Here is a 13876-nt window from a genome sequence, read left to right as displayed (position 1 = left end):
ACCCAGTGTGGAGCCTCAACCTTGGCTGAATATTTCCAGCTTTGCTGAAATACAAGTGATAAGGCTGTCAGCTGCTGTAAAGAAAAGTCTCTGGGTAAGACAGTATCTTGCCAGATGCTGATGAGCAACGTGTTCAGAGCTGTGCGAGCCTGTCACCTCTCTGCAGCTCTAGGCACATCCCAGGATGTGAGTGTAAATATGTAAATAGTATAAAAACCTACCTTGATCAGCACCCAGATGTCAGCCTGGCTTCTGCTGCACCCTTTCTCTTGTCAAAATATCCTGTCCCTCCACAGCCAAACAAGGCTCCTTGGGTGCTCCGTCTGGGAAAGGTTTCAGTAAGGTCACTCTGGGTTATATCGTGTTGGTTCCTGGGGTCCCCTCTTCCCCCACCCTCAGCATCAGTGGTACTTGCTTCTGAGATGAAAGCTGCCTTCTCCTCTCCTTGGTCCCTCACTGCCAAGGTGATGTTCCAAGTCACGTACCTCAAAGGTACACAGGGTAAGCTGGTATGCTTGCATAAGGTTTTCTGTCTTGTCATATTAATGACATGTTCTAGTATTAATTACATCTTCTAAAGCTAGGAAACTATGACAGCAGAGAAGCACAGAAAGGCAAAAAAAGAATTTCACCAGTATGTTTGAACCTGCCTCACCCCCCCCACTCTGCTTAGCAGATCTGTTCCCAGATAACTGTGAACGATCCAGGCCACTGCTGCACCATCCCCTGGAGTGTAAGAGCGCATAGGACATTACTAAAGACCAATCCTCTCTCAGGAAGTCCTACAGCAAAGCATGTATAAACAAAGCTCTTTGTTCCAGTGTTTCAAGGTGAAAAGTAAGGAAATAAGTTCCAAAAGGCCTCTTGGGACTGCCTGCTCTGAGTCGGGATTCAGATTCTGCAGGGATGGATGGAGCTACAGATGGGAAGTCTTCTGCCTGCTCCTAAAAGGTGAAAGACTTCAATTTGAGCCTCTTTAGAGGAGCTTAAACGTTGAGTAGGCTGCTCTCACAATCAGATGACTGACAAGAAGGTTATAGCAGCTTCAGGAACAGCAGCAGTGCAGCTGGGCTGTTTGGAAAGGCAGGTAGCCTTTCTGGAAGAGTGAGCTGTTGATACGGAGAACCAGAGCTAAGCTCTTGGGTCCTGACAGTTTGGGGAGCAGGAGTACTAAACCAAATTGGGCAAAACTGTTCAAGGACTTACTTTGAAGACAGGCAAGTTACTGTGGCAGCCTCCATGAGTATGAAAAGTTTGGTTTGGAAAGGCAAAATCTGATCTGAATTCTCTCAGTGCCAGGAGGCACACAAGGCACGAACATCGTTCTTCCACTTCGATCGGTCTGCGGCTGCGTGCTCTGGAGTCCCAAGGGCCACAGCGCAGTCTTCTGTTGGTTTTTTTCCTCAAGACATGACCGATCCAGTTCCATCTCCTCCTCCTCACTTCATTACTGATTTTCTCCATCTCCGAGTTGATGCTCGTCGTTTCTGCAACTTTTTATTTATTTTTTTTTTTTTCCGGGAGGAGGTAGTTGGCCTCCTGCCCAACCCCCATGACTTGGAGGGCCAGTGGTTTTTCTGTCAGGGTGGCCTTCCCTTAGGCTGCGTTGGTTCGCAGCACCTTCTTCAGTTTTATCCGGTGCACCCTCCAGAGAGGGATCCCCTATCCACCACCCAGGGGACGCGCCTTATAGCCATGCAGCCCCAGCCGAAGGTGGAAAGGCAAAAAACACTACACATACTTTCCCCTAGTTGTATTCTGTCTCACTTGTTCAACAAGCGTTTTCTGATAGCGAAAGTCTTCTCTGGGAACTGGTGTCCTTTGGCCCTCAGCAGGCAGCATCTTAACACATATTATTTGTTTCTTGTTCTTTAATCATATGGGACGTCCTTCTGTTATTATGTATGTCTGTGTATATCATGTAATGTGTAACAATGCAAAAACTACAAATTGATTGCCAGGTGCAGGACTTTGAGTTTATCGGCACCCATTAAATGAGATTAAATGGCCTGTTGAATGAAACAGGAACAAAGCTGAAAAAGCAGAAGTCAGCATTTCAGCCTTTGTATGGAGTAAGGGGCTGCATTGCACTGATGCCAGGTAGTGCAAGTGCTGGAGCCAGGTCCTCCGTGGGACAGCGCTCTGCTCAGTCCTGCTCTCGCTGATGAAGCTGTGACCTTCATGTCACTGTGTTGCACCTCCCCGTGGTGTTGCAGCATCCTTCATTCTGCTAGTGCAGCGGTTGAGTGGACTGCTCTATTACTTGCTTCTCTAATGATCCTAGGTAGAAAAAAATCAACCTTTTTTTCAGTAACAGAAAGAATCCCCGAGCACTGACATTATAATGTCTGGCAGTTGAAATGGTTTTCATGTCCATAGCCTGACTTCTTAACAGAAGAGAGGAGAAAGTTGCATCTAGTAAAGGCTGGAGAATGAAGAGAATCAGAAAGAGGAAGGCCTGGAGGAAAGTCCGGAAGGAGTAGTTATGCCCCTGCTTATATTCCTGGTTACACTGGCTATAGAAGGGATTCAGTGGCTGAAGAATCATAAAATCATCGAATCATAGAATGGTTTGGGTTGGAAGGGACCTTCAAAGATCATCGAGTCCAACCCCCCTGCCATGGGCAGGGACATCTCCCACTAGATCAGGTTGCCCGAAGCTGCGTCCAACCTGGCCTTGAACACTTCCAGGAATGGAACATCCACAGCTTCTCTGGCCAACCTGCTCCGGTGCCTCACTACTCTCTTTGTAAAAGATTTCTTCCTGATGTCCAAGCTAAACCTACCCTCTCTCAGTTTAAAGCCATTGCCCCGTGTCCTATCACTACAGGCCCTCATAAAAAGTCTCTCTCTGTGTTTCTTATAAGCCCCCTTTATATATTGAAAGGCTGCAATAAGGTGTTCCCAGATCCTTCTCTTCTCCAGGCTGAACAACCCCGCCTCTCTCAGCCTTTCTTCATAGCAGAGGTGCTCCAGCCCTTGGATCATTTTTGTGGCCTCCTCTGGACCCACTCCAACAGGTCCATGTCCTTCCCGTGCTGGGGACCCCAGAGCTGGATGCAGGGCTCCAGGGGGGTCTCCCCAGAGTGGAGGGGGAGATTTACCCGCTTCAACCTGCTGGCCATGCTCCTTTTTATGCAGCCCAGGATACGGTTGGCTTTCTGGGCTGCAAGTGCACATTACTGGCTCATGTCCAATTTTTCATCCACCAGAATCCCCAAGTCCTTCTCTGCAGGGCTGCTCTCAATCCCTTCATCCCCCAGTCCTTATTTATACTGGTGAGTGCCCTGATCCAGGTGCAGGATCTTGGCCTTGTTGAACTTTGTGAGGTGCTGATGTGCATGGGAAAGTTCTGAACTTTGTGAGGTTCACCCTGGCCCCATGAAGCCGTACTGCGCCAGTGAGAGCCCTGACTCCTGCAAACATACGCAGAGCTTTCCACCTCAGTCACCAGAGATGCTGTATTGAAGAGGGTCTGGTTACTCATGTCCACTTGTCACCTCTGAAAGCAGTACTTGCTAGATGGGGGAGAAAAACAGATGATTGCTAGGTTTTCTGCAGAGATTTCACTTGAGTCACTTTCTTCTAGTGAGGAGTGTTGGGCTGAGCCATAGGACTGCACTGGGCAACCCTGAGCCTTTCGCCCCGAGTGTTGCTGTTTCGAGGGTTTTTAGGTCTGAGAAAAAACCACTCTTCTCTTCTTGCATGGCTGCTGGAAACTTTACAGGTAATCTGGTTTGAGACAGTACCTGTAAGGCTGGGAATGTTTGGTTAGTTATCATGACCACACTAGTTGCTCTTTCAAAGTAACTGTTCCTGTTACTGTTCTTCTCAAGAGAAGAAAAAAAAAGCCTTGTCTGACTTGGGATCTCAGCAGCGACTCCTACACAGTGCGAGTGTAGCCGAGCCAAGTTTAAACCAACAAGCTCAATACTTGATAAAATTATTCAATAAAAAATTCATTGCAAGTTGCTAAACATGCCTGGGAAGCCAGGTAAATTAGCCCCTGGGGAGCTTCTGCTGGTGCGAGAGAAGAGCTAGTGCGGATGTGTCAGTAGCACAGTGCTGACGTTGGTGTGGATTGTGGACGTATCCTTGGTCAGTTGATACAAGGTGTTTGCTCTCTTTGCTATTGATGCACAACACCCTATTACTATGGACATCTTTGGCTGTGTTGGCATTGCTCAAGACATCTGTCCCCGTGATCAGTCCCCAGTCCGTAGGAAAGGTGTCCTCTGTGTCATATAAGGCTATGTGAGGGTGATGACATTCTCCATTCTCTGTCAGTAGTGTAGATGCAACTTGCATAAGAAGTTGGCCACTCCCTGCAGTGTGCTAACGCGATAAGCCTTCAGTATCACTATGGCAGAATCACAGAATGGTGGATGTTGGAAGGAACCTCTGGAAGTCACCTTGTCCAACTCCCATGCTCAAGCAGGGCCGCCTGGGGCCACTTGCCCATGGCCAAGTCCAAATAGCTTTTGAATATCTCCAGGGATGGAGAGACCACAGCCTCCCCGGGCAACCTGTGCCAGTGCTCCATCACCCTCACAGTGAAAAAGTGTTTCCTGGTGTTCAGAGGGAACCTCCTGTGTGTCAGTTTGTGCCCATTGCCTCTTGTCTTGTCACTGGCACCACTGAAAAAAGCCTGGCTCCATCCTCTACGAACCCTCCCCTCAGGTATTTATATACATTGATAAGTTTTCCCCTGAACCTTCTCTTCTCCAGGCTGAACAGTCCCAGCTCTCTCAGCCTTTCCTCATAGGAGAGATGCTCCAGTCCCTCAGTTATCTTAGTGGCCCTTTGCTGGACTCTCTCCAGTAGGTCCATGTCTCTCTCGTACTGGGGAGCCCAGTGCTGGACACAGCGCACTCCAGGTGTGGCCTCACCAGTGCTGAGTCGAGGGGAAGGATCGCCTGCCTCGACCTGCTGGCAATGGTTTGCCTAATGCTGCCCAGGGTACTGTTCACCTTCTTCACCGCAAGGGCACGTTGCTGGCTTGTGTTCAGCTTGGTGTCCACCAGGACTCCTAGGTCCTTTTCTGCCAGGTTGTGTTCCAGCTGGGTGGCCCCAGCTGGGTGCCATCTTGGCAATATGCTCAGTTGTCAACTGGGAACTCGGGACACTGCATTCGGAAGCTGAAGCATCCCAGTCGCTGGTTAAGCAGTTTTTGTGTATGTCCTGGAGACGGGCAGCGATATTTTGAAGGAAATGTGCAGGGTGTTCCTTGACATTTTTTGGAATGCCTACAAGATGTGCATTAGCATCTGGTAGTTTAATACCCAATAAAGACTGAAATATATTCTTTGGAAGAATAGCTGTAACTGGAAGAGAAAATTAAAATGCTTCTTTCGTCATTTTATAATCGGAAATCAGCCTGACCTAGGAGCATAAATTAAAGAGAAATTTTTATTACAATGGTTTTGTCCTCACAGTTCACAGTGAAGCAGAACTTTCCCATGCACATCAGCGCTTTTTTGTATTTGATCAGAAAGGGGGCTGGGTGAGGAGCACCCAGTCGTCCCTGCCAGTCTTCCTTCTTGTTCTCAGTAACATTCATCGGCTTTGCCAATAGGTAAGTCCTTTCAAGTCCCAGGAAGAGATAAGAACCTGTAGAGTTTTGAATCTTGCCACCAGCCTTAATGAAGCTGCGTAATTGTGAAAAGGTCGGTCATTTTTTGTCATTGATCTTGTTGACATGAATTCATGTTCATCAGGTAGATTTTTATATTACCAGATCAATAAATGCCCACATCCAGGATTTCTGTATGGCATATACTTCAGGAGACCAAATAAACCAGGTCTTTCCTTTGGTGCTTTTGATCACGTACAGGTTTTTTTGTGGTTAAATTAACAGTGGATAACAAGTTCTTGTACTTGAGTTTTTGGTAACACATATCCCAACCCTGCAGATGCACCAAGTATATTGTGAAGCGTTTGTTATGATGATGGCTCTAATAAGGTTGCCTGCTGTTTCACTGCAGTTTGCTTTTGCTGTACAAACGCCAGCTCTTGCTAAGATGGAAGTGCCTCAGCTGCACTTTGCCTTTGTCGCCAGTGCTGAAAAGGGAAATTTTAGAATCATGGAATGCTTTGGGATGGAAGGGACCTCTAAGGTCATCCAGTCCAACCCCCTGGACCCCTTCTGCATGTGTTGCCTAATTTCATTTCTGCAGTTTAAAGCTAAACAGGTCCTGAGCCAAATTCATCTGTAGCCAATCTTTCATTCCCTAGCAGCCTAAGCTCACCTTTCTCCATGCCTTCTGAAACGCCGGTCGTGTCCCCTTCCATCTGCACTGCACTGGCCTCTTTCACCATGGTGTCTCTGCTTCTGTGTCTGGCACAGCACCTTTTTGATCAGTCCCTTCTGCTTTGTTTTGGGTGAAATGCGTGTTTTCTGGGCTCAGACTTGTACCAGCCATTTCCCTTGGGTGAGCGACATCAGCTCCCGCTCTGCCTTGTGCTGATGTAAAATGGCTCTGAACCCACAGTCTTCTTTCCCACTGGTGGCTCAGCCCTTCCTAGGAAAGCAGATCCCCCCCTCCTCAGAAGGGAGAGGCTCTCTCTGTTATAACCAGCTGGCCAAAAGAGGTGATGATCCCGCTGTATTCAGCGTTGGTGCGGCCTCACCTTGAATACTGTGTGCAGTTCTGGGCCCCGCAATTTAAGAAGGTTGTTAAGGTCCTTGAATGCATCCAGAGGAGGGCAACAAAGCTAGTGAAAGGGCTGGAAGGCATGTCCTACGAGGAGCAGCTGAGGACTTCGGGCTTGTCTAGTTTGAAGAAAAGGAGGCTGAGGGGCGACCTCATGGCTCTCTGCAGGTTCCTGAGAAGGGGACGTGGAGAGGGAGGTGCTGAGCACCTTCCTCCCTGGGATCCAGTGATGGGACACATGGGAATGGTTCAAAGCTGCACCAGGGGAGGTTTAAACTGAACATTAGGGAGCATTTCTTTACCAAGAGGGTGGTCAAACCCTGGAACAGGCTTCCTAGAGAGGTGGTCGATGCCCTAAGCCTGGCAGTGTTTAAGAGGCATTTGGACAATGCCCTTAACAACATGCTTTAACTTTTGGTCAGCCCTGAAGCAGTCAAGCAGTTGGACTGATGATCATTGTAGGTCCCTTCCAACTGAAATAGTCTGGTCTGGTCTGGTCTGATCTGTTCCCCTCAGAGGCAGCATCCCTTCTTTGGCAGGAGACGGTGATGGATTCGCTGCCACTGAAGCAGCAGCGTCTGTAGCGCTGGTGGCACGTGGGACACTTCCTGGCAGTTTGCTGTCTGTATTGCTGAAAACAGCCGTGCACGTGTGTGAGCAGCCCAAGACCCAGCTGGATGGCACTGCTGCCTCTGCTGATACCAGCATGCAGTTTTTGACAGTACCTTTGCTGGGCACTTCTGTTCCCGCTAAACCAAGCGTTTGGAGTGGAGGCATCTTGGTGGATGCAGTTCCTCAGCTTCTGTTTCACAGGAGGTCATTCTGAGTGGCAGAAAAGCCCTTTTTGGCTTTAAAACCTGTGGCTCTGCAAGCTTTCCCATCAGCTAAGTATAACTCAAGAATTGCTCCTGACTCTCATGAGCACGGGGAGATTGCTTCACACAGAAGTGACTTGGAGTGCAGGATGGGAGCGCAGGGCTTTGCCACATGGCCAGCATGTCCATACCTTAGGTTTTTTTCCTTATTTCATTTCCATGTATTAACATAGAGTTTAGTTGGTTTGTGTTTTGTCTGGTTAGGAAAAATCCACATTCTATGGGATGCTTGCTTTGGGAAGTTTCTCCTCTATTTGTTGCTTCCTGTACCACAGGCGCGTGCGGCTCGGTCATAACCCGAGGGGCATCCCGTGCTCTGAGCTCCCCAGGCAGCCCAGGGCAGCGCTGCCTGCACGCGGTGCTGCTGCCTGCGCAAGTGTTTTAGGTGGTATTTAGCCAGGATGAGACATCCAGACTGATCAAATCCATTCCGTACTTCGCTTTTGACAGCTAATGCAGTTTTAACACTCATTGTGATACAAACCTGTAGAAGATAGGTATGAGTATGTTGCTTCTGGTGAGGACAGGTCTAGTTCTAGTGTTTTAGTATTTCTAGCAAGGAAGAGTTGCCTGCAGTGCATGAGAGTCTACAGAAATAGCTCATGCAAAGCCTTCTGTCGTCCTCAACTGGAGGTGAAATGCTAAAAAAAATGGAAATAACTAAGATCACTCCGTGGCTAAGCTGTCCATCCCCATATGGTAGATACATACTAAACCAAAAGATAAAGTCCTTCTATGTTGCAGGGATCCATTTCTCACCCCCAGCGAATCCATTGTGAGTGGGTTGATTTACAGATCTCAGGAGAGAGTTTGATAAAAAGACATGTTATTCTCCTAGGGTAGGTAAGCTTAGCTTGGTTTAACACAGACACTAGTATGTTTTCCAGTTTTCTGCATTTAAATTGTTTAACTGTAAGATGCAAATCAACAGCCCCCCCCCCATACTTGGGATTATTTTCGTTTTCTCTTGCTTAGACGATGTCTCCGAATGTTGTGTGAAATGTCGTCTGTCCTCTGCAGGGTAGTCATAAACTGAAGGGATTTTTTTTTTAGTCTTACTGTGCATGCTGGTGTTGCGCTCTGCCTGCAGCCTTCTGGCGAGCCAGACAGTTTTTGGGACTTGGATTCATCTAGGTTCAGGCATCTAAATGTAATACCAGGTCAGAGCCGGCCAGCTCGATTCCTTGCTGGTGAGCGGAGTGGGGGAGAGGCGCGTCCAGGGGCGAGTCTGCCATTGCTAAAACTAATCAAGACAAATTCCATCCTTCCTGTCAAATGCATGTTGCTGTTAATGTATTTTAATGGATTCAAGGGATCTCTTTATGCTCTCTGGATTTTTGTTTCTCGTTTTTATCTTGACAGTAACACAGATTTTTTTCTCTTTCCAGGGTGACTGTTGGATCTGTATGGAGCTCATGTCTACCTCGTTTGATAAGTTTTACAAATATGTATATAGTGTATTAGATGATGTTATTCCAGAAGAAATCCTAGGCAAAATCACTTTAGCTGTGAGTATTATGTTAAACCTTTTTGTGTATGTTTTTGAAGCTAATGTGAAAAATTAAGACCTCTTTCACTCACATGTGAGAAAGCGGGTCGATCTGCATGCAGCAGAACTGCTGCTGTTGTATTGCACCACGGTTTTAATGATCCTTGAGTATACTCTGACTTTCTCATAGCATATTGCACGACAGGAAAGCAGGTCCTGGGGTCTGTAATTAGTTCATAAAGAGACCCCAGGACCAGCCTCCTGCTCTGTCTGCTTGAACATCGGTGCTGGCAGCATCGGCACCAGCCCCCTCCTCAGGGATCGCTTCATGTGCACTGGTGGTGGCATCAGTGGAAGCTGGGTGCAGGTCATCTCATCCCAAGGACGGTGCCCAGAATAGATCAGCTGTCTCCCCTTCCCTGGTTTGTAAAGGAAACAAGGGATTGGGCGTTTATAGCCAGGAGATGTGAACCCCACCAAACTGTTTGAGAATAAGGGTCTGGTCTCAGTGAGTTGCCTACCCTCTTGCTCGAGTCAGTGGGGAGAGGTTGGTGCCTCTGTATGGGAGCTGAGTTCCCATCTCGTGGTGCCTTAGGTGGTGAAGCGAAGTGAGATGAATCCCACCCAGGGCACCTGAGTGTGGCTGTGCTACACGGAGCCCACTGTCTCCCTTTAAGGAGCCCCATAAAATTATCCTTGGCTATGCCAAAATGTACCCTTCGTTGTCTAAACACAAGGGCAAGTTTTGGCCCTGCAAAACAAACTTTTGGCTTTGGGCTGTGGAGGAGGGGCTGTTGAAAGGTATCCTGAAACCTCTGTTGTGCTGCTGCCCGTAAAGATCTGTCAGGTCCATTGGATTTCTGCAGGGGACGCTGGGCCACTCCAGTCCAGAGAAACTTCTAGTAGCCTTGTGCAAAGGCTCCCAAAAGTACAAGTGGGCCTTCAGCAGGTGGAGAACCTGGCTGATGTTTTCTTGACCTAACCTGGAAGTCAGCTGGTGTCCCAAGCTGTCAGAGTGGTGGGGAGCTGCTCAGCAAGTTGCAAACCATGACCTGTTGAAAAGATACGGGGAAATTCTGCTCAGGGCCTGATCTTGGGAGAAAACCATCTTCACTCTTCTTAGGGGCATCTTTATAAAACGTTGAGCCTACCTGGACCTGCTTCCACTTCTTAGAGCTAACAGGCTGCCTTGACAGCTCAGGCACTGTCAGGTATTTAGATGTTTATAGCCACGACTGAAAATCCTATCAAAGGCAGCCAGTGGCTGTTGTGCAGCCCATGGAGTGCATGGTCTTACCACCAACCAACTAGATGTATTACTGGCCAAAGCAAGGCTTGAGACATAGACAAGAGATGGCTGGGTAAGGTCTGTCCTTCCAGGGTCATCTGCTTGGAGTTATATGTAATTCTGTGGGGGAAGGAAAAGGAGATCCTTTCTTCTGGGGTTTGCAGGGTATTAGAGACACACTGGCCCACATTTTGACTCAGGCAGACCTTGCAAGGTGTTTGCCGATGAAGATAGTTTGGACAGAGACTTGAGATGAGTTTTGAAGCTCTCAAAGGGAGTTTCTCTACTTACCCTGTGCAGACAGCACGCTGTGAAAGCACACCAAAGCTTTAACTCCTAGCCAGGGAAATGACCACCTTTGGATGTTTCTGACCTGGGGGTGAGAGACGGACTGAGTAAGCTGAAATTTTCCGTACCTGATCCATGGCCCACAACAGATCTGGGGATGTGAAGCCCAGCTGCACTGTGCGGGAGGTCGTGGGCTGCTCGTTGAACACCGCTCTCCTTCCTTCACATTGCACCTGAAGGCAGCCCGGCCCCAGCAGCTCCTGAGGGAGGTCCTCTGCACAGGCTGCCTTTAGGAACTGAGACAGGTTCTGACTAGATCTTGTGATCTGAGGTTTGTTTCTGTCCACCTTTTTCTAGAAAACAAAGTGAGGAACAGTGTTTAATATCTCTGGTATGAGAATACTGGCGATGAGATCTTAGACCTTGAGGGCCTCCAGGTCCAGGTCTACGTGCGCGCTGCCCTGGTAGCCCCATCATGTGCAGGTGGGGTACGTGCTGTAGCTCACAGCTCGGCGTGCTCCGCCAACCACCCTTCATTTCATGTCAGAGCTCTTTTATCCCAGGTTGAAGAGCTGTGAGCTTCTGCTTCACCCGCTTGAGGGTAGGGGCAGGAGCTTCTGGCAGAGCCAGCTGAGATTTAAATCAACATTCAGTCACTAAGTCCAGCAGGCTTCCTCTTGCTGAAGCACAGGTCCAAGGTGGCCATCCAGTCTCATTCCACCATGGGCCTGCCTAAAAATCAGTTGATGCTTTGTTGTTCAGAGAGATGTAGCAGCTTCTGCTGCCGGAGCAGAAACCTGCACTGGAGCAGCAAGGTGGGCAGCGAGGAGGAGACAGGACTTCAGCTGCCCCAGAGCCTGCCAGGGCTTTTAATTACCAAAGCACTTGAACATGGGGTTGTGTGAGCAGAAGGAACAGGCTTTGGGGAGTTGTTCCTTGGTGCTAGACTTCATCCTTACAGTCGCACAGCTTCCGAGCGCTTTGCAACACCCTCTTACCGTCATCTTCAAGGAGGTCTTTTGGCCATTGGTTTCAATGGTCTTTTCAGCAGAAGCGAAGTGAATTAAAATGGTGAACTTTCAAGGTTTTTTTAAATCGTCTGGTGAAATCAGGCTCCCTAAGTGCCTCTTCCATTTAATGGTGAATGGTTAAATCAGAACAGCCTCCTCCGCTGCTCCCCACACTGCTGCTGCTCAGCCAGTGGAATGGGAACAGTTGTTACCTGCTGAAAAAGTGCGGCATAGGGCTTGAAAGAAGTTATTACTCAAGATAATTAACATCAGAAATTGCTTGACTTCACCTCTTGCTCCCCTCTCCCGTAGTGTGATCTTTCCAGGTTTCAACAAGTGCTGTGTTTGCTTAAGCACGTGCCCTCTCTTATATCACCTCTGTTTGCAGGAAAGATTGGGAGAAAAATGCTTTTATTACATGGCATATTAAAGCATTGATATCTCAACATATTAAATGTTTTTTCCCCCTTCTTGGAGCTCCAAAATTTTAATAATCACAAGAATCTTACGACATTTGCTTATTTTTCATCTGCTTTTCTTTCCTAGACTGTGAAAGCACTAAACCACTTAAAAGAAAACTTGAAAATCATTCACAGAGGTGAGTTCATGTCTTTTCTTCTTGCCTACAAAAATAACGGCAAGGATTTTAAGCGGCCTGTGCTTCAAGTCAAAGTGTAATTAGCATGTGCACTACCGTGAGTGTGAGTACAGGTTTTGCACAAGTGTGTCCCCAGTGGCTGTTTCATTGCCCCTTCGGTCCGTGGTTTTCCATAAAAGCGTGATTTCAAGGTGGCTGGGTGTCTGCCTCTGCCTCCAGGCACGTGGCGTCTTCGGGGCTGGCTCCATCTCCTCTCGCTCCCAGTCGGGATCCTCAGCGGTGGCCAGCACATCCAGTCGCCGCCCGCCCACCCCACGCCAAGCGGCGATGGCGATGGCACAGCACTGCCGGTGTCGATTCCGTGCAGCTGCTGTTCTTGAAATTGAAAGCTCCAGCCGTGACTTACTGGTTTAAATTTCTTTCCCTTGCAGACATCAAACCTTCCAATATTCTTCTGGACAGAAATGGAAATATTAAACTCTGTGACTTCGGCATTAGTGGACAGCTTGTGGACTCCATTGCCAAAACGCGGGATGCGGGGTGCCGGCCGTACATGGCGGTGAGTGGGGATGAGCGGGGCAGCGGGGAGCTGGCGTGCCCGTGGGCTGTGCAGGGCCTTACCCTCCTTCTGCAGGCCTGGCTCAGCGTGGCCGTGCCTGGCGTCCAACTGCAGTGTCAGCCTGTTTCCCATGGGATGAGCACCCCCTTCCCGGATGAAACTGAGCTTTGGATTGAGCACTGCTGCTGGCAGCGTCAGCAAAGGCTTCCAGGCTGTCGCAAAGTGACCGAATTCTCTTTTTTTTGCTGGGTTCCTCTGCGGCGCTGGAGCGGAGAGCTTCTCTGTGCCTTTCAGCAGCGCCCGCTCACGCTCCAAAATAAACAGTGCACGGGGCAAGCGGTGCCGTCTGGGGGCAGGGTTTTCTTGGTCTGCAAGAAATCCATTTGCTACAGTAAGATTATGTCAGAGGAGTTATTGCGGAGCAGAATTATAGTGATTTTTGCAAACCACTTTAATTCCGAAGTGTGCCATAACTTAATTCCAGGAGAATGTGATTCTGGAGAGCAGTGGTGGCAGAGCAGCTGCGTGGAAATCGCTGGGGCTGAGCTGTGGCTCCTGGGAGTCTGTCCTGCTTGTTTGCTTCCCTCCCCCTCCCAGGGAGAAAAGCTGTGGTGGTGATTTTCAAAGCTGTCCGAGGGTTTTAAACACTTCTGTGCACCGGGCTGCTTTGAAAATGCATCTCTTGGTTTCACATGAACTGAGGGCGCCTTGCGCAAGGAGCTGTGTGTCCGCTGCTGTCAATGTAACTTTAATTTCAGTGGCTGTGTTGAACTCTTGTTACTTATCTTATGGCTCTATATGCTAAAAAATAGTGTTTTCTGAACTCTTTTATCTACCACCAAGCAAACAAAAAAGGAAAATCTCTCTCTTTTAAGGTATGGTGCCCATCTGGTCCAGGTAATGGCTATGATATGGCTTTTTATCTGACTGTGGTGTCCAAGGCAAAACCTGTCTGCCCCGACCTGATCTTAGTCTCAAGCACAGAGTCTGAGTTTTGGAGCATTTGACCTTTTCTGTTCACTGTCCTCATAGCAGAGCTAGTTACTCAATGAGCTGGAAAGGAGAGTACAGATGAGGTCTGTGACTGGAGCCCAGTGCTCTGGTACAACAAAGCGT

General features: G+C 48.5%; 1 protein-coding gene across 4 annotated transcripts in view; it reads left to right on the top strand.

Moving 5' to 3' along the window:
* The window catches only part of MAP2K4 (mitogen-activated protein kinase kinase 4), a 102585-nt gene that overhangs the window by 69131 nt on the left and 19578 nt on the right, over nucleotides 1-13876 (top strand). For all 4 annotated transcript variants that reach the window (XR_014229711.1, XM_082326499.1, XM_082326498.1 and 1 more), the window contains exons 5-7: nucleotides 8917-9036; nucleotides 12150-12201; nucleotides 12633-12760. Coding sequence is in view for 3 of the 4 variants with exons in the window: in XM_082326499.1 (XP_082182625.1) it covers nucleotides 8917-9036; nucleotides 12150-12201; nucleotides 12633-12760 (300 nt within the window). In the remaining variant the exon portion in view is untranslated. The remainder of the gene's footprint in view (nucleotides 1-8916; nucleotides 9037-12149; nucleotides 12202-12632; nucleotides 12761-13876) is intronic.

This window comes from Platalea leucorodia (assembly GCF_965183815.1).
Source record: "Platalea leucorodia genome assembly, chromosome: 14".
NCBI classification, from domain to species: domain Eukaryota; kingdom Metazoa; phylum Chordata; class Aves; order Pelecaniformes; family Threskiornithidae; genus Platalea; species Platalea leucorodia.
The sequence above is the reverse complement of the archived record's forward strand: the minus strand, read 5'-3'. Positions and strand labels throughout refer to the sequence as shown.